Source organism: Chlamydotis macqueenii, chromosome 5, assembly GCF_036417535.1.
Source record: "Chlamydotis macqueenii isolate bChlMac1 chromosome 5, bChlMac1.mat, whole genome shotgun sequence".
In the NCBI taxonomy this organism is placed as follows: domain Eukaryota; kingdom Metazoa; phylum Chordata; class Aves; order Otidiformes; family Otididae; genus Chlamydotis; species Chlamydotis macqueenii.
Genome location: NC_141560.1, coordinates 72,247,421 through 72,271,894, shown reverse-complemented (window position 1 = coordinate 72,271,894; position 24,474 = coordinate 72,247,421). Strand labels below are relative to the sequence as shown.

Sequence of the window (24,474 nt, the reverse complement as noted above, 5' to 3'; positions counted from 1 at the left end):
AGAGGGGAGCCGTTTTTGAGCGCTCCCGTGTCGCCTCGCCAGCCAATGGGGAGGGCGGGCTGGCGGGCGGCGCGGCGGCGATAGGCTGGCGCGGCCGTGACGCCGGCGGGGCGGAAGGCGGGCGCTAGGTTTGAATTCCAGGCGGGCGGGCGGCGGGGCCGGGCCGGGGGCGCGCGCGCGCGGGCGGTTGGGGCCGGGTCCGGGGCGGCGGAGATGATGATGATGGCGGCGGCGGAGGGCCCGGCGCAGCTGCTGGCGGTGTGCAGCCGGCGGCTGGCGGAGATCCTGCGGCAGGTGGACGACACCGACCTGGTGTGGCTGCAGGAGATCCGCGAGGAGGCGGCCAGGATGTTCAGCAGGTACCGACCCGCCGCCCGCCGCGGGCGCCGCCCGGCCGCTCCCCGCGCTCACCGCCCGCCTCTCCCCTTCCCCCAGCAGCCACTACCGCGACGAGCCCGAGCTGATGCCCAAGACGCCGTCGCAGAAGAGCCGGCAGCGGAGGAGGCGCCTTTCCGCGCTGCAGGACGGGAGCCCGGAGCTGGGCAGGAAGCGGTAGGCCCGCGGGGGGGTGGGGGGGGCGCGGCGCGGAGCAGCGCCGTCCCTCGGCGCCCGGGGAAGGGCGGGAGCTCGGGGAAACCGGCAAGGCCCGCCGCCAGCAGCCCCTCCCCGCAGCGCGCCCCCCTCCTCCGTCCGCGAGAGCCCCGGCCGGGGGCTGTGCCCCGCAGCGCGCCCGGCCTCCTGGCCCGAGCGCCCGCGGACAGCGGGGCTGTGCCGGCCGGCTCCCTTCTCGATCGCCGGTTTCTCCTCCCTCTCGTCGTCCCTTCCGCTCTGGAGCGATCGGGCGCCCCAGCCCCGTCCTGCGGCTCTGCGTGTGCCGAGCGCTCAGGGGGCTCGACCCACGCGTGTCAGCGCTGTTCCCCTGCGTGCCCGGTGCGCGCGGAAGAGCCGTAGTGCGGGGACGTCCCGGGTCGGGATGCAGACACGGCGTTTCTGCGTAGTTGTGCTTTCCGTCAGGGATCTGCAAAGGGACGGCTTTGACAGCAGGTCGGTCTCTTCCCCAGTCCAGCTCATCTAACGCGCTGTTTCCTTTGTTAGATTATCTCGAAGGAGGAACAGCAGTCTCAAACTGGCACCCTCCATGCGATATTCTCAACGACTCCGAAATAAAGAAAACTTGGAGCTAATCAGGGCTGAGGTCAAACAAGTCACTCCACCTCAACGTGTGACAAGATCCCAGGCTGCAACGTTATCTAAAAGCTCAGAGACCCTTCCCGAGACCCTTCCTGTCCCGCAGGTAGAAGGGAAGCTTCCCTTAGCAGAAGCTGATGTGAGCAATCGCATTAGCACCGAGCTACACCTCAGGAAGAGCGCATCTAAGCCAGCAGAGAATCTCTCCGTAACCACTCTCTTGAGCTCAGATGATTCTCCCAGGGTTGCCAAATCGCCGCCTGTGCCTGCAGCCTCTGAGCTGATGGTCCCGTGTACCCCCGAGGCAAACGATGCAGGAGAAACCGAGGCCGCATCCAAGCTGAAGACAACAAAGGCGGCTAATACTACAGTCATTCTAAGTGAGGGGCCTGGGCTGGAGGAGGCAGATGACTCTGCCCAGGTTCAAGAGAGGTCTGATAGGGAGCGTTCCCAGCGCATATGGGATAGCCCAGGGACCCCGACGGGCTCTAGGCTCAGCCGTCGCTCCGTGCGCAGAAGTCTGATGGGTAAAACTTCCATGACTCGCCGAACCTCCCTGGCAGAGAAATACTCGCTAGCCAGCAGGAGGGAAAGCATGATCCGGAAATCTACCAGGACAATGGTTAAGAGGAAGGCAGCTCGGAAGTCATCTGTGTCTTCCAGTCGCATGGATGGTAAGTTTGAATGTCACCAGATGAGTTTGCTCGGCACCGTTCCTGCTGTTTTGTTGATCTACCGCTTTTTGCTCCTGAAGGAAAACTATGTTACGGGGCTAGTTCTTCAGTCTGGGTGCAGCAGCTCATCTTCCTAGGCTAGACGAGCTGCAACTGAGCATGGGTGCCCTAACTGACTTTCTAGGGACGTGCGAACAGAGAGACCCAGGTAACTGTGCCAGTTCGTGGCCGATGGAGTCAGCCTTGTAAGTCATGTGGGAGAACAGCTTTAACGTCTGCTGAGTTTCCGTGGTGGCCCGCGTGTCTGCTGGGAAACGAGGCAGCTCGCACAAATTCACCGCTCCTTAAACAGAATCTGGCTGCCAGTCGTGGAGCCTCTTTGGAGAAGGGAGTTTTGAGGCTCAGCCTCATAAATTTATTAAGCATTCCAAACCTTTACAGCTTGCAACACAGGCGGGTTTCAGCAAAGGACAAACTGATTTAAATGCTCTTCCGTGCTGCTGGAATGCAAGCACTGGATTTAGTGCAGGAGAACACAGTGATGAATACAATATCTCTTTTTTTTTTTTTTCAAGCTGAGTGAAAGAAGTGGGTAGTAAATGGCTCCTGAAATGCCCATGATGCAAGAGAGCCTCTTGCACGCAGTCTGACGTTGAGAAAAGGCTGGCTCTTTCGCACAGCGTACTTCGTTTGAGGGGAGAACTCATACAGCTGCAACCACGTTACTGTAACCTGTTAATCTGCAGTGCTCTAGCCGTGTGGGATTTGTGCTGTACAAAACTGACCTTTCTTGAAGAGTCATCCTGTTTTTGCAGTGGAGGGGTATACTTGGACAAGCACTTTGGTATTTTCTTCCAGACTAATTTAGCTGTCGCAGTTGTATGTTTTTCCAGAATCAGAGCACCGCGATCCTCAGTGAGGATTTCCTGTGCTGGTGCTCGGGTAGTGGGGAGTCTGAGAGTTTCTAAGGGCATTGTTGAGGGCTCCCTGGTAAAAATGAAGCCATAGGGAAATGTTCTCGTCTGTAAGGTGGAAGAGGCACTGAAGTGGCTTTGTCTGCCCCGTTTAAATGATCAGTCCCTATTGTCCGGATCTGGATTATCCGGGAAGTTTATTTCTTCCCTCTGCACTATCTCGTGTAACTGTTGTTCTGCCTGGTCGAAATTTGCAGGTGTGAGGAGAGGAACAGAGATGTTTCGGGCAGCTCCAGTTGAGCTGGTTAATGCCTGAAAGCCCAAAGCTCGTTAATCGAGTACAGAGCGCGTCTGCTGTGTCTCTGATGCAGCAGGCCTTGCACTGGACACACGCACAGCAGGCGTGTTTGCGCTTCCTTCGTACCATCTGTGGTGGACGCAGGGGAGCGGGCTGCAAGCTTGCACGCCCCGACTCTGCAAAGTCTGCGCTTGCGTGCTCCGCTCCGGCTGAAGCTGCATTGCCGTCTTAATTACTGACAGCAGTTTCTGGCTGTGCTGGTACGTAAACGCTTGCTACCAGTGAGCCAGCCGGAAGGCTCAGCCGGAAGCAGCGCTCGGACTGTAAGTAATGCTGGGTTTAACTGCTGCTAATGTCTGGACCTGGCCCTGCAAAATGAACCTGAGCCCAAACCTTGTCACTCTTAAGGCAAGCTCATTGCACGGCGCTTTGAACTCATCTATAATTGACAACATCTCTTCTCTTACATTGAAACTGCGGGCAGTGTTTTCTCTAGTGCTACTCGGGTGTACCCAGCTGCCCTTACTGGCAGCGGCATGCGCTTGAACTGCAGGCAGCAACCCGGCAGGCAGAGCGCGTGCCTCTGCATGGGCGTGAGCGAGCTCCCCTCCTGCAAACAGGCTGGGCCTCAACCTGTACGGTACAGCTCTGCGTTTTTTTCTTTTCCTGCAGTCTCCAGCTCTGGAGAGGTGCCAGAGGATGAAGAAACAGTTGTCAAAGCTGGGTGAGACTACTTTAAGATATTTCGTTATCCTTAACGTCCTGCTTGGAGGACGCTTTTGCAGTGGCATTCTTGCTATAAAATGCACTGCGTGCAGGTAACGAGTGGCTTCCCGGTTTCCTTGGTGTTATTAAACATGGCTGCTTCTTTTTTTTTTCTAGGCCTCCTCCTGGACCTTGTACCCCCTCCAAGTTGGTAAGATTTGAGCAGAGCAGAGATTAAAAGCATTTTTGTTTGTGTGGACTTGTGAGCAAAGCGTGCTGAATGCATCTCTCATTTGTTATTGGGGAGCCACTGCCTGCTCTCTCGCAGGCATAAAACACCATTATCATCACAACAGAAGAAATTTGTGTCGGTATAAGTGCGAAGGCAGCAAATAGCCGCGCATATCACATGTGTAAGAGAAACAGATACATCAAGGAAATGAGCTGTTTGCTCTCTCCCCGTTTGTCCATTCATCACTGCTAAGGAAAACGAGCACTGCCCGACTCTTTGCCAGAAGCCCTGCAAGCACAAACCGATTTCCAGCCTGAAATGCTTTTGTCCTTAATAGTTTATGAGTCTGTTCGGTTCAAGCGGTCAATCCTTCATTGCAGATACTTGTGTTCTGTTGATGTCTGTGCTTCTAGTGATGACACGACATCAAGGAATTTACCAAGACGCTGTCGCGAGGTATTTTTCACAGCTAGAGGTCAGGACTTTGCTCTGGGCCCCAGTGCCAACGCTTTATGCTACGCGTGTGGTTGGCATTCTCTGGCAATATTGCAGACAGCGTCCTTGTCAGAATGACATCGCAATTTGAAACAGTGGTTGGCTGTTTCTGTGTGAGAACTGTGCTGAAACCCATTTGCTTTTCCTACAGAATCCCCAAAGTCCGCGAATGTCGCTTCACTCTCGAACCATCACCAGAAACGAGCCGCCGCAAGAGATGAGCAACAGTGGTAGGTGCCAGAGGATCTCTGTGCCAGAATTGTAAAAAGTTATCACTTTGTTGGGAGGCTGACTGGGAAGTTTGAAATATTGGCTAGTTAATTTGAGAGCCCATTTTGAAAGACTGATCTAATCTCTGACAAGTGAGGATTTGTTTCAAGGGATTAACAGGAAATCCTGTGCTGAATTATTTTCCACCCCGGGAAGCGGAAGCACATGGAAGTAGATGCAGTGAAGACGGAGGGATGTGTGTTCTCGCGGTTAAGGGAGGCCTAGCTGAACCCCGTTTCTGAAGCAAGCAGCTGCTCCATATCTGTGCAGAACACAATAGCATTGCATCGGTGCAAACTGCGTACCGCAGATTACTTTAGACAGCTTTACTTCATTTTGTATTTCTAGGTTTGAATGGCGCTGTGCGGTTACTCGCTGAAAGCAAGCAAGGTCCTGCCGTGCATAATTCATGGCGGGGCTTTTGCTGTTTAGTGAGCCGCTCAATCTGTTGTCTGCTTTCAAAGCTGTGCTGGAAGGGATTTTTTTTCTGCTGGAACTAACTGTGTGACTATGTTTTCTTTCAGAAAGCAACTTAAATAAGAATGAGCAGACCCAGGAACCACCCCAGAGTGCCAGGTATGTTTGTGGAATCATTCCAGTTAGAGGGTGCCTCTGGAGATCTGTAGTCCAGTTCAAAGCAGGTCCAACGCTGAAACACTGTGAAATGGATTTGGTGTTTTGTGGTTATGACACTTTTTCAGTAAGTTTTCTCTGCCTCTATGAAAAGAGGATTTAATTGCTATCGTCTGTCACATTAAAATTTTTTAATTGGATAACGACTTGTGCATGCACAATGCAATACCTTGTAAGCTAGGATAGTTTTGTGACCTTTTCAAACCTGGCTTTGAGACAGTCGGGAGGATCTGCCGTGTATGGTGGACTGTATTTTCCTCCCAGGAGAAAGCCAAGTTACAAAAGAGCTGTGGATGAACGCTATGACAATCAGCAAGCAGAAGATGGAGGGCTTTCTCCTCCGAGAAGAAAGACCCCATCCCCTAGCTTTCCGGCCAGCAAGGTAAGATCCTTGTAAGCCTAACGTACCTCACCAAGACCCGTTTCTTACTCGCGCTCCTGAGGGTTGTTTTTGGCATTCCTCTCATAGGTTGTACGTCCTTTCAAAACATTTTTGCACACTGTGCAGAAGAACCAGCTCCTCATGACGCCAAGCTATGCGGGGAGAAATGGAGTAATAAGGTCCTTTATCAGGTACAACACTCCTCTCCAATCTGATCCCAAGGTAAGATGAGACTGTTGTAAGCTAGTACATGATGAGTGTCTAACTTAAAAGCACAGGCGTGAAAGAAACTTTTCAACCCATATGAAACTAAGAATTAACTTTAAGCTGTCTGTTTACACTTACATAAACCAAATAAGATTGTGACTAGTCAGCTTCCTAGAGAGTTCCAATTTGGACTCTAAGCTTTATTACGGCAGCTGTCCCTGTGGTATTAGCAAATTAGCAGTTGGGAAGGAAAACTGGGAAACAAAAACCAAGGGGATTTTGAATGCTGCAGTTGAGGTATATGTATAACTGAACTTTGCACATCCAAAGTCTCTTTTCTAGGACTTTTCTAATGAGTGAGATCTGAGCAAATGCCTCTTAAATTCAAACTTCTGATGTTCTGAGTTTTTTCAGACCTTTGAGGCAGGAAAAAACATGAGGCTACTCTGAATAGGAGACTTGCTGAGACAAGTATGCCAGTGTCCAAATCTAAAAACCATTGATATAGTGGAGTTGTTGCAACCAGCAAAGACAAACAACACACCTTTGCCTCTACCACAGTGACAATTACACACTAAAAGCTGGCACGCCGAGCATAGGTTGCTCATACCTCTGATACCCGATATCTTGCCTGCAAAATAAGGTGGTTCAGGGCTTGTTTTCACTTGCAGGAGAGCTGTGGAGGGAGAGGAGGGCATACTGCAGAAACTGGTTTTCCTGCATCTAGCTTTTATCTGGCAACTTAATGTCAGAACTTCGTTGTACTGCTTCAGGCTGCCCTGGTTGTACGGCTTAGACAGTCCTGCTGCGCGCCAGCAGATGAGAGAAGTCTGTCCTTAGGAAGCAGTGAAGGGTTTGAGCTTCAGTCTTGCTGGTGTTCCTGCTGACATTAGTGTCTATACTGGCAAAGGAGCTAACGTGATGAGAAGAGAGTCCTCTGACTCGTGCGCCCTTTGCTGCTGTCAGTCCATCCAATGGTTTATTTCAGGTCTCATTCCAGTGCCGGCAACTTCCCTTCGGGACTTTCCCTGTGTGGGGTTAAACATAACTAAATAGCACCGCAGCAATAAGATATGATCGTTAGTTTTAAATTAGCCGGTTTGGATACTAATAACACCAATCATTTACAACATGGAGCCCAGCATAAGGTAATCACTTGAATATTGCACCATGCTTATCGACATGTTTGTACTAAGACCAGGCCTTTCACAATGAGGCATCTGCAGTATCAGTCTGGCATTAAATTAGTTTGTCTGAATCTGTTTGCGGTGACTGTAGCAAAGGATGGATCTTGCTCTTCTAATTGACCGTATACTTAGGCTGTTAGCTGGACTGATTGGGAAAATGAGAAAAAAGCCCCGCGTTTCTGTCTAGATGACATATGAGGCTGAGTGCTCGAAACAAGCCGCAAGTGCTCTGTCTAAATGGTGGTGGTTTACCACGAGATAAAGCTCTGTGGGAAGCAAAGACTCCAGTGGGAGCTCTGAGCTGAAGCAAGGTGTTTCCTAGAGCACCATCTGTCCTCGCTGCAGGAAGTCAGTGTGATTGCCAAGCATTAGCACTGCTTCTTTCGGTTCTTTTTACCAACATAAATCACAGTTCTGCTTGTCTGCGATCTCTGCGGAAGCTGCCTGGACTTCAGGAGCTGATGCTTCTGTTTCAACTTCCCACCTTCTCCTGCTCTCTAAGATTAACACCGCTGCCTTGTTTTCCATCGCATCTGTTCCCAGACATCCCTGACCACGTCATGGGCTACTCGAGCTCTGTTTCAGAGCTGTTGCCATCCCTTGGTCCTAGCTGCAGTTCCTCGGCGTTACCTCTGGGCCCTTACCTAACCATAGCAAGCTGAGGGAAAAGGGAGATCTGGCAGGTGGGTACAATCACGTTTCAATCCCTCAGGAAAAGGAGAGACAGAAGCTAGAGGCTCTGAGGAAAAAGCAAGTAGCCGAGCAGCTGAGAAAACAAAAACTGGACGAAGAGAAGAAGCGGCGGCTGGAAGAGGCAAAGCTGTGAGTATATGCTTTCTGCCTTATCTGGGCTGCTCTCTCTGTGCGTCTGGGTCTTTTACCTTGCAGAGTCCATGTATGCACCAAAAATTCTTGCTGGCTCGCTCTCGCGCTGCAAAGACAGGATTTGTTCTCATAGTATCTATCTAGAATGCCAATAAGAAGTTAACTTTCCAGGCTGACTGCTTCTTTAGCTTTCTGTCTTCAGTCCTCTGTCTCAGACGGAGCTTAAAATATTGCTGGTGTTTAAATGAACATTGTATTGGGTTCACTGAATTTCATGCTGCCCAAGAGCCGTGTCTGTTGGCCTTGTATTTGAGCTGTAAGGAACTCATCTAGCTGGACTACAATGATAAAATTGCCCTGTGTCCTACAGGAAGCGTGAGGAGCGCCTGCGCAAAGTGTGGCAAGCTCGGGAACGGGCAGAGCAAATAGAGGAAGAGAGGAAAAGGCGCATTGAGCAGAAGATAGCTCTGTTTGAGAAGAATGAGAAGGTAAGGCCCAATAAGCCTATAAAGTTTATTTGGGAGAATAAATAATCTGTCGCGGTAGATGATGGCACATGAGTGTGCCTTCCAGAAAGAGAGGAACTGAGGCTGCTTGAAATCTAGAGAACGAACTGCAGAACAGCTGAATAAAGAACTTTCCAGAAACTTGGTGATTCTGAGTGACTGCCTTTCTCTTGGTTACAGCAAATGGCAGATGAGAACCTTATTTTCCAGAATTATGAATCTAAATGGGCTTTAAAGGCTCTCTTAGTCAGATGGGAGAAGAACTTCCAAGGAGATAAAGCCAGCCTAATGGCCCTGAGGCTTTATCGACTTGAATTTGTTCTCCCAGCTGACTAAGAGATGAAGAGATGAAAAGAAACATTCTTCCTCCAGACCCTTTCTTGTATCTGAGACTTTCAGAGAGCTTGCACATGTGCCCATAGCATTCATTTGTCTGCTTTAATGATCTCCGTCTGCTTTTCTTATTTCATGGTTCTCAGAATATATTCTGATGGCTTTTGTGGTATTGGACGTGTATGTGCCAGAATAGGATCAGCTCTTCCTGTGGAGGTGTAAAAGGAGGTCATTTCCCTACCTATTACCCTTCTAAAACAAAGCACAGGTCCCGTTGGCTTCCGGTGTCAAAAAAGGGAGCTTTTGCCCCGTGAGAGGGTGGGAGCTCTGCATCCTTGAGACTTCCTGCTATGATATTTCACCTGCACAGAGAACTGTCCCATCTGAGGCTCAGGTATTGAGCTAGCTCTGTGTGCGTCTTAGGTGCGGGAAGAAAGGCTGGCAGAGGAGAAGATCAAAAAGAAAGCAGCTGCCAAGAAACTGGAAGAAGCAGAGGCCCGGCGCAAGCATGAGGAAGAGGCCAGAAGACAAAAAGCGCTGCAGCAGGTCTGTGCTGGAGCCCATCCTGTCGTCCTGCATGCAATTAGAATGGCCGCCAGCAATCTGCCGCGGTCTTTGTAAGCAAGGAATCCAGCGGGAGCAATAACACAAACCAACTGAGTGAGAAGCAGTGCAGCAGAGAGGCGTTGTCCTTAAAGCTCTGCAGTGTTGTGCTTCCTCTTGCCATATGCTGTAAGCTGTTAGTAGTGGTTGTGACCCACATTTCTTCCGCAGTTCTGGACAGATTCTTACTAAAGACCTTAATCTGTGGATCAGCAAGTATTAAAATCTGAGTTAAACCTGTCTCAGAGATCCAGAGCATGGTGGCCATCAGGCCCTTTGGGGTACGTTGTGGGCAGGGAAAGGCCAGCGTGGAAATAGCTGGAGAGATGATGCACCTTCCTTGAAAGCACGGGCACTTCAGCCCTGAGCTGCTTCCCTGCTGTGCAGTGACAGGTGCTAGAGACTTGGGTCAGATAAGGTGTTTCCGCTCCTTTGTTCTGGAGCCTGTTCTGTACAATGTAAGGTGAGTAACTGCCTCGTTGGACTTACCAGGAGGAGGAGGAACGGCGGCAGAAAGAGCTAATGCAGAAGAGGAAGGAAGAGGAGCAGGAACGTGCCAGGAAGCTTGCTGAGCAGAGACAGGCAGAGCAGGAGAGAGAGAAACGGCTGGCTGCAGAGAGAGAGCTGGAGAGGAAGAAGGAACAGGAGAGGATCCAGGCAGAAAAGTAAGACAATATCCATCTATGTACTGAATTCTGTGCTGGGACTTCAAAAAGAAGCAGGAACAGAGGGCACTAGTGAAAGGCCCAAGCAGTGAAGAGCTGCTTTGTGCTCTCAGCGCAACTCTGGACCATCAGAGTTGGTACTGAGCTGCCAAAAAGAAATTCTGGGCTTAATGATGCAGGAGCGTGGTGGGGAGCACCCTAAAAAGTGGTGAGAGAAAGAGGGGTTTGCAGCAGGCACTGGACGGGTGGGTACCCCTGCGTAGTTTTTAGAGTAAAGCTCTGTTGCTTTGGTTCTCAGGCTACGTGAACAGCAGGAGAAGGCTGCTCGCCTCCAGAAGGAAGTGTTGGCTGCTAAAGAACAGCTCCAGAAGGAGATGGAGAAGAAAGAAGTAAGTACTCTCTTGTAGATGGGTAGAGCTGTGTGGATCTGACTTCAGCAGCCGTTGCTGTTCGGAGGAGCTGAGCTGGGAGGCCATCGAGAAGGCTGATGAGTGAGTTACGGCACTTCTGAACTGCAACGGTCAGGCCAGCATAGATTAACTAATCAGGTGTCTTTGCTCGTGGTGTTGAAGAGGAAACTGCTGATGCCTGGCAGTCCACACTATTTGAATAAAGCAACTGCAGCGGGACAGGCTCAGGTTTTTGCCTAACTGGCAGCATGCATTTTCACCGGAGCAGAGATGAAGCCCACGGGTGTTGTTCAGGTAGCTTTTGGAATGTCCCTTCTGAAGGACACGTAAATTGCTGGGAATTGGTAGCAAAGCCTTTGCTATTTGGACTGTTGCTTTTTGGTGTGTATGAGATCGGAGGGAACCTGCACTTTCAAGATGATTTGTGAGGAAGAACAGAAGCTTGGAATGGTTGGTTGGAAATTGTCCAACGTTTGCCTGAAACCATTGTCACTCCGGTTAGCAGAGCCGTGGCATTAGCACACTGACAGCAGTCAGCTGCCTTCAGGGAGGTGAATTCCTCGGGGGGATCCCAGCGTGCCCAGCAAGCCCCTCGCTGGCAGTTAGCTTTATGAAGTTGACAGGCAGCTGGCGCTGGACCTCTGTACAACTTGTCCCGCTGTTAAGACTGGGTGGGATTTATTTCACTTGATTTTAGATGTCTGCTGTTTGAGTTAGCAGCCTCTTGGTTTCCTTTAGGTTCAGCAGGAAAAACTAAACATGCGCTAAACATGACTGTTTGTGATGGGTACTGTCCAATGGGATGGCTTGGCCTCTCAAAATACCGTTTATTAGTGCAAAAAGAGATCAGTAGCATAGACCTGTCCATCTGCAGATGGTCGGCTGGTTTCTGATGTTTATGTCCTGAAGATAAAGTCAGTAGCAAGTTTTTAAAGCATGAGGTCATTGCATTTTCAGAGGAAGGCAACTAATGCGCTTGAAAGGGAAGGTCAATTTGTTTGTGCCGCTTTGTGAGGAATGCTCAAACCGTTGCATTGCATTTGTTCGGTCTGGACTGTGTTCCAAGTGCTCTTTAGCAGCACAAGCAACAAGAACTTGCAATTAGAGGGTTAGATTTATTTTTTGCATTAACAGCATAACTTGGTTTGTAAGATTAATTCATTTGTGACACTGGCTTGCCAGCAGGAGGAGCAGAGGCTGGCAGAGATGAAGAGGTGGGAGCAAGAACAGAAGAAACTGGCAGAGGAACAAAAGGCTAAAGATACAGCCCAAACTGAGCACCTAGAAAACAAAGAGGTAATTTGCTCTCTCTCGTGAAATTTCTTTGAGGGCTGGCATGGGAGAACTTTGATTCTGGCACTGACGTGCTGTTACAATAGGCAGTTTTACCCGTTGCCTTTCAATAATGAAGGGGTTTCGTTCACGTTTTTTCCTGGTTATCTGAGGTGAACTCCTGGTGGCCTTGAGTATTTAAATGACTTTTGGGGAGTGAAAAGGAGGGAAGGGAAGAGGCAAGTGTTTGCCAGGGTTTCCCTGTGGATAAGGCAGTGGCTGTTCAAGTTGCCTTGCCTTGCTGAGCTCCTCCTGGACGAGCCTGACAGGCAGAATTGCTGCAGAAACAGTTATTTCAGCTCAAAGCTGCAAACAGCCACAGGATGGCAGCAGAGTCTATGGCACAGTACTGCTGGTGGACCTGGAGAGGAACCTGCAGGTGAATGTACGCATCTTGAACACTGAAAACAAACGTGGATCTTCATCTCCTTGCAAAGCAATATATTTTAATATTGAAATGCAAAGCCAGTGAAATATGAGGTAACATTAATGGACGCAAAGCCATGAAGTCAGCCTCTTACGGGAAAGAAAAAGCTGTTCCCAGCTCTCCAGAGACATGTTTCACGGTTGGTGACATGTGGAGTTTTAAGGTTTTTTTTTTATCACTTGCACTTCTCAGTCATGGTGTTCCCATAAAAATTACAATACAGTTTGTCCCGAGCTGTTAGGTGCATATTCTCTACGTGGGAATAACCAGTTTAATATTATTAAACACGCCCAGAAGTTTGATTGCAGAGTGTTTAAAGCGCATTACTCAGTTCCAGCTTTGAGGCCCTAACAACTCCAAGCCTTGCTTGAACTGAGTGGAACTGCTGTATGTATATCGGATGCATCTATTGCTGGCTTGTCCATGTCATGCGTAGCCAATTAAGCAGCCTAATTAAAAAGAAGGCAATGCAAAGTCATAACTGAGTCAAAACTTCAGAACTGGGAACAAGTTCTTTGGTCAAAACTTTAGAACTGCCAAACTTCAAGGCTTGCAATTCTGCAGTAAAGCAAGAGGTGGAATACTGAGGTATTCCTGTCTGCAGGCATCCCACTGCAACTCAGAAGCGTAGCAGTGCTGTCGCATCTAACGCCCGTGAAATACATTTGCCTTCTAGAATTCGCCTGCCTGCAGTTCATACCAGATGACTCCGCAGGCCCATAAAGAGCCAAAGCCCCCCACGATAAATCCAAACAACTACGGGATGGATCTGAACAGCGATGACTCTACCGATGACGAAAGCCAGCCTCGCAAGCCCATCCCTGCCTGGGCCACTGGTATGTGTTAGCTGGCTAGTGTCTGTCCCCCGATGCCCCAGCAAGCCCTACTGCAGCTTCGCTCCAATGGATGATAAGACCTGGTGTAAGATCTTGCCCAGTTCCTCCTGCTTGCACGCTGTAGTTAAAGTACTGATCTCCAGCAGTGTGGCTGGCGTGCTGAGGCAGGGGCTCCTCTACCACCTGGGGGTCTTCTTGTGACAATGCTGGGGAACAAATTCTCTTTTATGCCTTAATGCAACTGCTAGCGTCATTTTGCCAATGTGAAAGGAATAATTTTGTACTAGTGCTCCGGCCTTCGGCCTGCTTGACGCTGATTTGGCTTTAAACAGCGAAGTAACGCCAGTTGTCGTGGACCAGGCTTCAGACCAGCTGTGGTTCTGGCTCCGAGATACTCAGTTCTGTGATTCCATACTCCACCTATCCTCAGGGAGCTAACAAGTTGCAGGGAAACTAATGGTTATTGCAGGAAGAAAAGCTGAGAAACCTTGCCTCTTGCAAACTTCTAGTTCCCAGGCAGAATTCAGTACGTGCAATATTTGCCCTCCAAGTGATCTATGGTGAATCTTCTGGCTTAAACAGGGTGCTTTAAAACATCAAAGGGTGCGGGATTTCTCCCATTTGAGATGTCTGCGTGATCTGAGATGAGGAGAGCAGGGACACATTGCATACAAATAGCACAGCAATTTTAATTTTAAAAAATTAATGAAAATTTAATCTGTTGTTTTTCCAGGGAATCAGCTTAGCCAAGCTGTAATCCGCCAGTACTACAACCCTCCCAATGTTGACGCGCTCTTTGGGGTGATCGCGAGCCCCAAGCTGGAGGACATCTTTTACAAAAGCAAACCGCGCTACTTCAAGCGCACGAGCTCTGCTGTGTGGAATTCCCCACCGTTTCCAGGTGCCAAATCGGTTCTAGGTCTGCCATACAGCCTGAAAAAGTACTGAGGTGGGCAGCGGCTGTTTCTCGTGGAGCAGTGGGTGTGCATTTCTCTCTCTGTAGGTGAGGAAAGAGTTACTGTTCAGTATCTGTAAATCCTTAGGTATTAGCATTGACTCAGTGTCAGCTCTTACTGGGCCTCTTGCATTTTCTGTTTTTGGGGCTTATTTTCTCACTGTTAGGCAACACAGCAAGCTTTTGGGAGATACCGCCTTGGAAAGACACATCTCCTTTTACCCTTAGCTTTAAGCTGGCCAAGATTTAGCCCCTTTAGGTCATGAGAGCGCATCACCTAAAGCTCTGTGACCCTCCCCTCCTCAGCCAAGCAGGCCTGGTGGCAGCTGCCAGCAGACGATGGAAGCTGTGTGTCTGTGCCGTCCCTGCCCACCTCGTGGCTGAGGCCACAGTACTCGTCCAGCCCAGGACCACCGCGCACGTCCTGGGTAAAATCCGGCTACGCGCTACTGATCTTCTCCAGAAGCAAGACATTAGCAGGTGTGGTCTTCGTCTCCTGCCAATTGCAAAAGGATGTCATTGTTTTGTTTTTCAGTAATATCTTTATGGCAACACCAAGTGCGATATGTGCATCAGCTAAACTGATAGTGATGTTACTGCAGGTCAGGGTGAAATACCCTGGGGATTTTATTGCCTTTCTTCAGGTGTTGGAGAGAGATGTGGCCCTCAGTGTAGTCTCGTCTCCAGGAATACCCAGAGTAGCGTAAGCATGCTTTGTTGTTCTAGGCTTGGTTAATAGAAATTGTACAAAGGTTCTGATAGAATTTTGTTTCTCTAAAGTAAATTCCACGTCTGTGACACACTGCATTGAAAGCACGAGTTTAACCTTAATCCCTGCCTTTCTCTTCCTCCCCTTGGCCGTTTGATTTGTTCAGCATCAAAGCTAGTGTTTATTTCTAGGCCGGTTTTGCACTTCATGTTCAATAAGGCAGTGTCAAATAGACTGATACCAAAACCGTTTCCTCTGAACAGCAAAATATCAGCTCAGAATTTTAGTTCCCAGAGCACTTGGTGTTTTAGTCGTTCTTTCTACGCCTGACTTGCAATCAGCACAGACACTTGTGTTTCCTCTGCAACAGCTCCTGTATAGACGGAGCACAGCAGTACTTACTGGAAGATTTTAAGGGAAACAGCTACAACAGTTTCTGCCGGTCGTTGTGGAAGTCCGTCTTCTGCAAATTAGGCGACCTACATGGTTCTTACCTCACTCATCTTTTCCTCGCGGCTTGATTTTTTTTTAAAGATGGGCAAGTGTTCATGGCTGCAATTTCAGTAAGCAAAAACTGAAACACCGTTCCTGTGTACATACGACTCGGTCCTTTAAAAAAACACTGTACGGAGATGATACCATGTGTAAGGAGACTTCTACCCTTCCCTGTGCGTATAGTTAACGGACTGTTTGCAAGCAAATGTTGTTCAAATATGTGGGGTTTTATATTTAAATACATCAACCGCTAGATGCTGTGCTATCGATCAGTGTTTATATCTGCGAGACGATTTACTTCGATAGATGCTCTGTAGAGTGGGTTTTATATCGTAGAATGAATGTAACCTTTTGTAAGAAAGCTTGCTGAAATGGCAAAAACTTTGAAGTTGAGTGCTGTTTGAATGTCTGAGTTTGATAAAAGTGCATTAAATCATCTCCTCTGGGCTCCTTCTGGACTCATCATAGCTTTTTATTAGAAAAATCCACAGTATTTTGGAATCTGTCCTTTTGGGTTGCTTTTTGCACCGTTGCCTTAAAACAGAAACGTTCTGCCTAGGAAGAACTTCCTAACCCCTCCTGCAGCAGAAAATAGTTGTGCTTTGGTAACCCTGCAGCACTCGCTGACTAGTTTTACTTTCTTTTGTTTCTGGAAATTGGAAGAGGGACAGTTTGGCATGGTATGTTCCCAGAAATCTTTGATAAGGAATATATGACTTGAATTCACCTTAACCTAACCTACAGCCCTGTAATGCCCTACATGTATAACTTCAGAAAATATGCAGAATTGCTACCACCAGATGGAGCGGGAGCTGTAGTCACAGCGTACAACTGGAGCACTGGTATTTAAAAACACACACACAAACAAACAAACAAACAGTCACAAGTAGAAATGCCAGAAAATTGCAACCTTGAGACTTTAAGAAAGATATTTTCACTCGTGATTTCAGGTATTTCTCTGAATTTTTATTCCTGCTGGCCCAGGCAGCCTCTCCCGAGCTCTGAGTGCATGTCCTGCCTCTGGGTCTGTGCCTGACCCCGAGCTGGGCCGCCCTGCAGATCCCGCTCCACGGCAGTGTCCTGCCCTGGCCTGAACTGCAGTGAATATCGCACAGGCAGATTTTCCAAGCTGCTCCCTAGGGAGGACAGTCTTAACCACAGACCCCCAGTTATTCTGCCATTGTCCAAGGCAGATTCCTGGTTGTGTGCAGAGATTATTCCGCCCCCCAGCTCTCAGTCAGTTCTTGTCTTCTGTTGCATGTTCTGACTTAGATAAAAGTTTGATAAAAGCATAGGTGACAGAATGGAAAGATCCATCTAACCTGTCACAGCAGCTAGTGCCCAGCAGACACCTAGAAAAGTGTAACAGGGCAAGCATAAAGCAGTATTTCCCAAGGGAGTGAACCTGGCTGTCAGTAATTCACAACACTTCATTCCATTGGGGGGAAAAATAATGTGCCATATATTGTCTTTTCTAGACTGATAGTTTCCCTGGAGTCACAGAAAGTCTCTGGAGCCAAATTATACCAAACAGAACAATGGGGTCGCTACCACATGATGAACCTGTGATTCTGTAAAGTAAGGTGAGGTCTCAAACCTAAAACCGCTCCAAGACAGAACAAGTAAAAGCAAAGATGTTTCTGGATGAGAATATTAAAGGGCAGGTAGTGCCTGGCTTTGGCTCGATGAACAAAAAACCCTGCTGCACCTGAGGCTTTCCAGACAGCAGGCAGATGGCCTCCGTTCTCACAGGGAGCTAGCAGCAATGGGGTTGTGGAAGTCTCTGTCTTCTGCAAATTGGGCAGCCTGTGTGGGGAACGAGCAGTAATGGGCTTGTGGTGCCTTGTCCAGCACGCTGGTCGTCAGACCCAGGCTGGGAGAGCGCAGAGCTCTGCAGGGCTGTACGACTCCAGGGCCTCCAAGGACACGCCAGGCGGGTGCCAATGAATCCGTCTGGGATAACAGCCTGCCTGGCTTCCTAGTCCACCTGGCTTTAGGATACTCATGTATGGATCTGGGAAGCAACAGCTGGCGCTGAACAGCCTTCTCTGGACAGCTGTTGGCAAGAGCGCTCTAGTTAGCCTGAGGGCTCAGAGCGCAGGGCGGTCACACCTGCAGGGAGGTGTAGTACGGGCACAGAAAACAGCACGCTCCTTCACTGAGGGGACGGGCTCGGGCGTTTAGGACAGTCTGTCTTCACCGTAGGCCTAGCGTCTAAGGAATTGCAAATGCCCCTGGGCTACTTGAATCTTTTCCAGTACCTACCAGTTTATTGCAAGCTACTGACAAGTCCAAAAAAAGAGGGTTGAGTGGTTAATAGTCTCTTTAATCACGATGAGTGTTAGGTACCTTGTGAAAAAGGTACCTAGGGAATTCAGAGAGCCAAGCAACAGGCTGAGAGGGCAGACTCGGCCAAGAGAGAGGCCACTTCCAGTCTCCAAGGACCACTTAAGCTTAGTAACAATGGTAAAACCTGTAACTGATTTTTGCCGTCAGATATTACTTGCAACAATGAGACAGTCTGGCCTCAGGAAGGCCTCAAAGCAGCTGCTCGTAGTATTACTTCTAAGCCACTTAACTCTTATTTTGTACCACTGGTCTCAACAAAATTACATGAGATTTTTGCTTCTGTCAGATGCTCCTCCCTGAAGGGAAGCAGAGTGGGATGACATCTCACAAACTTCAGCAGGTATGTAGAAAAAGCAGCTAGTCCCTCTGAGCCAAGCTGCCACGGTTCAGCTTTGTTTAGCACTCAGGGATGATCAGGACTAGGAACACGAACCAGAGCCGCTCAGCTGCCTGGGTGTCAAACACGCAAAGCACGCAGCCCTCAGAAGAGAGCGTTGCCACAGGCCTCGCTTCAGGGGCTGCATCCCTCGGGGGGTTGGCAGGGATCTGGGAAGAGGACTCCCCGCAAAGACCTGAATGCGGGTCCATCACCTCCCCCTGTTGAAATGACAGCGGGAAGAAACCGCATGCTCTGGTGAAATCCACTTCTCTAATTTCTCCTTGTAACTTTCCATTTCCACCTGCCCAGAGTACTTTCTCCACCTCCCCTGCTACTGCCTTTGAGTCCAGGTGGCACTTGTTTGCCCTGCACAAAACACTGGCTCCCGGAACAGCAAACAAACGAACAATCCCCCTGTGGCAGGTCAAGCCAAATTCTGCTGCGTCTTGCCTTGAGAACACTGTGTTTATTGAGCCTTTTTCTGTGCACCCTTAGCCTAAAATGCTCACCAGTAAGGCGGCTGTAGGTCTTTGCCTGTGCCCTGTAGGAAGGTTAGGCTGCGAGTTCTCATGAAGAGATGTGCCCTCAGCTACCTGCTAGATGCGGCCTCAGACCCACAGCCAACGTCGCTACCTGCGGCCACAGCCCTGCCTTGTACCCCGGACTAGGGGTGAGTGAGCTGTGGAGGATGAGCAGCCTGCAGGGTACCAGAGAACAGCGCACAGAGTGGCTGCATAAGAGGAAAAGTCACATGCACCTGGAAACAACCCACCGCAGCCCAGAGGTGGGAGGGCACTGCACAAAGCAGGGCTTGGCCCCACCACCCAGCACAAACTCTCCCACCAGCCTTTGCCCTGGCACCCTAAAGACAAGAAACAAAAACCCGCAAAGAGGAGCTGCACGGCTCATTGCGCACAAGCAAACTCACTTCTGTACTGACCTGATGTAAGACAAGCCAGTAGTGAAATCGCTCAGTGGCCGGATGGTGAGAATTACAGTTAGGACTTCGAGACACAACCCAACAAAACACCGTTCAGCGCCTGCTTCCACATACCAGTGTTCTCAACAGCAAATTTGTTAAAGCTTGCCTATGTCTTAACAGTAGGAACACAGGAAAACAAATCTGTTCCATCCAGCCATAATCCTTCCATGCCACCCTCTCTTTCTACCAGACACAGAGGGAGAGCCGTTACTCGTTCCCCATCCCGAAATGAGATCTGCCTTCTCTGTGGACAGGCTCTTGGGTGCTCAACATCGGCACCGCCTGCAAACGGACGCGGTGGAGCTGGAACGACCAGCATGATGGCTTTGTGAGCACACCAGTGCTGAGGGAAGGGAAACAGACAGCCGAGAAGCTGGCGGGGGGAGGTGAAGGCATCGTGTGTATCCCAGGAGATCCGTACCTGCATCCTCACTACATCTCAAGACTTATTGATGGTGGAAAGACTGAAACCAAGGCTACAGGACTGTCAAAACAGCACAAGGTGCTGCTCATGATTTATAACCCTGCCAAGCCTTTCTTTGAGCTGTCATCATCCCCTCCTGCACAGGCAGCAGCAGAGCCCGCGTGTCCCAAACGCGATACCCCCCGGGGAACGTGGCCTCGGCCTGCAGCGGCACTGCAGGGACCTCAGCAGCGGCCGAGGGGTGGCACAGCTGCACTTGCCTCAGGCAAGAAAAGCCTGCTGCCCTTAAAAGGAGCTTTGCTGGCTCAGAGGAAAGGCTGTATGACAAAACAGGCGCCAAACCCTGTTGTTTTCACATCTTCCTCGCGGTCCCCGATTTGTCACCACCTCTGTGCACCCAGGGAGAGAGGCCAGCTTCCCCTGAGCTGGCACACCACGCGACGCAGTCCACAGCACGTAAGGGTCTTTCCAATAAAGTCTGGACCCAGACTTGATCTTTTGATTGCTCAGGGATTACCCTGAAAACATTACTATTAATTAAAATGGATACTAGCAACCTGATCGCTGACAATATTGCCATCAGTAGGAAAACAAGAAAAACAAACACTTGTAGACAAATCCCCAAGTGACACTAAGTAGCTTTCAATGAAAATCCAGACCAGCAGTCCTCGCCAAGGGATACGTATTTCCAAGTACTGTTTCCTACCTCCAGGGCCATCATGGGTCTTTTCAAGGACTCGAGAAGCTTTTTTTCATCCAAATACATCTTTTAAGGGGAGTTTTCTTCTTTTTTGGGAGGTAATGGGGAATAGGACAGCTGATTTTTTGCAGCCTTCCCTTCTGAGAGCACTGAGCCCCTCAGTAACACAAGCACTCAGCACTTACACACCCGGTGCAGGAATAATTCCCCAAATCGCAGACGGGCTGAGGTGGGAAGGGAGCTCTGGAGTCAGCTGCCCCGACCCTCCCTGCTCAAGCCTGGAACCACTTGCCCAGGCAGCCAGGCACTTGCTGCAGCTTTTCGGTTTCTCCCGGGAGGAGACTCCACAGGCTCTCTGGGCAGCCTGTGCAGTGCTCAGTCCCCAACTGGGGCAAATCTGAAATTCCTGCTCTTTTAAAATAGAATTATGTACAGTCTTGGTTTAAAGCAGAACAACACAAACAAAATACCCGATTTGCAAGTTCACTCCCAATGGGATGAGCTCCAGAACGCAAAAATCAGGACAAACTCCTGCCAGGACAGCTGGTGCTAAAACCTCCCTGGAGCTTTTCAAATGGAATTCCTTAACTTGCAGCTGAGAAACCGAACAGCCACTGCATGAAGTTCCCAGGACTTGGCCTGTGTCCTGGGAACCCTGCAATACCCTTTTGTCATTTTGCTTTCCGGCGCCAGGCCTCCGAACTGAAACGAGCTCAGAGCTGGGCTGGGCGGGGGACCGCGCGGCACGGCGTCCGTGCGCAGGCCGCCTCCTGCGGGGATGCCGGGAGGGGAGCAAAGCCATGGGTACGGGGGTACAGCAGCTGCCTCCCGAGACTGTATTTATTATTTCAACAGCCAAATACTTCTTTCTTTGAAAGCATGATGAATAAGCAAGAACACTGAAGCCGAGCAGCAGCCTTGGAGCTCCCAGCAGAGCTCTGGCACCTCTCCCGGGGCTCTGCCACAGGCAGTCTGATGGCTGCTGCCAGGCTCTGCTTGCTAAACATCACAGCTTGCTGCTAACCCTGCTAAACAGGATCCGTTTTCTAAGCAAACAGGAAAATAAACCCCCTTTTCCCTTCTCTGGAATTCTCTGCCAAGAAGTTCCATGCATACAACAAATAGAAACATCTTGAGGACTGTGTGGCTCCCACTCGTGCTGCTGCGAAACGCCGTTGTGGATAACCCAGACCACGCAGCGCAGCCTGCCCCAGACCGCGCTTCGCGCGCTCGTTCCTGTGCGCAGCCTCAAGAACTGGTGACGGACCTTTTCCGTGCCCTAAGAATTCTGGCTGTCATATCGACATGTTGGAGCACAAAACGGAGAAGCCCTCACTCTCCTAATTTAAACTGGAAAAATAACCCTAAGCAAACAGACGCAGCACCGAGGGGAAGAGCACAAAGGCAGCCTTCGCAAAACCCTTCCAGCTGAGCGTTGAAGCAAGGACAGGGAAGATGTCTCCAGCTGCCAACGCTTGACAACTGAAGTCCAGGGGAGCAACGGCTGACCACGTTTGTCCAAATTGTAGGACGAGTCCCTACACTCCACGTACCCTGTGGGTACTGCTGATTTGCTAGCCCCCACGGCTGCCACAGTTTCTTACAGTCCACAGCGCTTTGATTCGAGCTCCTGACGCACCCACGCTGCGCCCTTCTCTTAGTGCGCGTTAACTACCGCCCCAAAGCAGTCCGGTCCCTCCTCTGCACCCCTTCTTCGTGGCCAGGCCATGTGTGGCGAACAGCCTCCCACCAAATCGCAGGCGAGGGAAAACCCACCCCGAGACTTCGTTAACACGCTCTAAGCCAGTTTACAACTCGAAGTTCTTTGCCGCCAACCTGTCCCAAAAATGGTGTGAAAAATTAATGAGAACATTTTCAGGAAGGAATTTTATGTTATAATTTCATATGTGAGTACTTTAGTCACCTAGACAATCAACTTCACACTATTAAAAGATTAAAATTATGTATTTCTACAGTCCTAGGTGAAGGTCTCCAGATATTCAGTTTATGCAGTTTATTTAAAAATAAACGGTGTTCTCCAATAATCCCTTGAGGCCCTGGACACCCCTCCACAACCCCTTAACACTCTGAGAGGGGAGCAGCGGGACCTGTTATCTTTCAGGCCCTCCACTTCTTCATCACGTTCTACTTAAGTGCTGAGGGACTCCGAAAAGCACTGCTAAGAACCGGGGGTAATGACAAAACAAGAAACTGAGATATAAAGCTAGTCAAGGCTCACAGACAGATGCAAGAGGGAGATCTCAGAAGACCCGTTCGGCACAGACACTAAGAGGGACCGAGCAGCATAGCAGGGCACACTGCCACTACTGCTTCCCTTTGTCAGGGTAATTTTAGATGTTAGCAGGTCAGCAGAACACAGTGCCACATCACCAGTAATAGCTCGCGTCTTACTGGGAACGTCCACGGATCTGATCTTCACTCTCCCAACCGCCTTCCCCTGGGGTCCTGTGGGATCCACACGTGCGCCAGGAGCTCTTCCAGCCATGCGAGGCACCGGGGAGAATGAAAATCAGTTGGGCTTTCCCCAGCTGGGAGGAAAGGATAAGGATCCTTCCTGGCTGCCAGCTAGCAGAATTAGGTCTGTAACTCAAGAATTAGCCACCTGTGCTGAACATTGCTTCAGCTGCCCAACAGTTCGTTAATTTTGACATGCCTCGCTTTTATTTAAGTTCAGGAGCGAAACTGTGATGTTATTCCAAAGACAACACCCTATCTGGTTCAGCTGCCAGTTCAGAGTGTATGGAGGCAGTTTCTCCGTGCCTCAACGGTGCATGCTTGGCTAAGAGCAGCTGAAAAGCTGTGTAGAAGAAGCTGTTAAAGATGTTCTTCCTCAATGTGTGGTTATTTTCCTTCGTGCATCAGCCTACTCTTTCATATATATAGATATATAGACACATACGTGTATTTCTGGGTCACAGATCTGATAGACATGTTAGTCCCTGCAGAACTGGAATTACAGAAGAGAAGCAGGGAAAACAATAGAAGAGTAATGATGTAAGAAAAGCAGTAGCAGTTCTGCATGAAATCACATCAGAAGCTTGGAATAAATGAGCTTGAAAGTGCCTTGGATAAAATGGCTGGATGCAGTTTGCTGGCCGCTGATTTTGCGGTTCTCCATCTTACAGGGACAGAGCAATCTCACTGCTCGTGCTGAGCGTCGAAACCCACAGATCCCTCGCGTAATGTCAGCGCGAACTCTCACTAGCAGAGCACCATGTTCATTGTTCCAGGTCCAACGACAGCGAAAGCAGAGGTCACCTACATTTTTCACCTGTCCGCTCCATAAACAAGCATGACCTGGATCCAGTTTAGCGCAGCTGCATGACCTGCTGGGCCCATTCCTTCCATCGCATTGCGTAATTCCGCACGTATATATCCCAGGTCTTTGCCTTCAGCTGCAAAGGGTGCTCCCTGGCCTTCACAGCTTCACACAGAAAACGCCGTGCTCTGCCATGAAGCTGACTGTTGCTCTGCTCATCAGCATGGTGCTCTGCAGCTCCCTCGGTAAGTTTTACCAATTAAAAAAATAGCATTTAATATTTTATTGTTTTTTACAAACTTGAACTCATGAAACTTCTGCACCAAGTATTCAAACTATTCACAGTACCACCAGAACACCTGGTGGAAACTACTCTAGGAAGCAACTGAAAAGCACGATGATGCCTCGTTTAAAATCAGCAGAGAAAGCATGCTGTGTCCTTGCTGCCAGCCCCCTTGAATCCCAATGAAGACTTCTGGTGATGACAGGGAAATTTAGGTACCTGGCCTCCGAGGAAGTGCTAATAACAGCAGCTTGAGTAAGGTCTCAGAGTTTTTTCACTTGGACACTTAAGAGTACGGTTTGCCTGACTAAGTTTGGTCTCTGCAATGTGACGGCCAGAGTCTGAGTCCTCGCCCCGGCTCTCCTTTGAAAAGAACCTGCAAAGCTGAGAACATACTCAGCAAAACCCTTGGTGTGATTTGTAAGTCATTATTGGGATGGAGGAGGTTAAAGGGCAAAAGCAGCTGAATCTGAGCAAGGGAAAGGTTCGTTCATTGCACCCTATTTTGTCCTTGATACTCCAGGAGCTGGCTCTGCTCATGAGATTGTCCCTAGCTTTCTTCAGACACTTCTTGAAGGCTCTGCTGAACAGCTGTACGCTGGACCACTTTCTCAATATCAAGTCGACGATGTGACTAGAGCTGCTTTGACTGCATTAAAAGAATGTATTGATGAGCTTTCTCCTGAGCACGTAAAGGCCCTCATCAATCTGCTGGTAATTAATTCCTTTTATTATTATCATAAATGTCTATAACCGTGCAGCCTTGTACCAGATTCCGGACAAAGGGCACCCAGAT

At 49.5% G+C, this 24,474-nt stretch overlaps 1 protein-coding gene across 1 annotated transcript; it reads left to right on the top strand.

Moving 5' to 3' along the window:
- The first annotated feature begins 222 nt into the window (after nt 1–222).
- INCENP (inner centromere protein) lies at nt 223–15,711 on the top strand. Its single transcript, XM_086748723.1, has 17 exons — nt 223–359; nt 439–552; nt 1,096–1,862; nt 3,747–3,798; nt 3,957–3,990; nt 4,658–4,736; nt 5,301–5,352; nt 5,674–5,791; nt 5,879–6,013; nt 7,898–8,007; nt 8,381–8,498; nt 9,273–9,395; nt 9,945–10,117; nt 10,416–10,506; nt 11,710–11,823; nt 12,963–13,122; nt 13,856–15,711. The coding sequence occupies exons 1-17, from the start codon at nt 223–225 to the stop codon at nt 14,068–14,070; spliced, it is 2,592 nt and encodes an 863-aa protein (XP_086604849.1). The 3' UTR covers nt 14,071–15,711.
- The last annotated feature ends 8,763 nt before the right edge of the window (nt 15,712–24,474 follow it).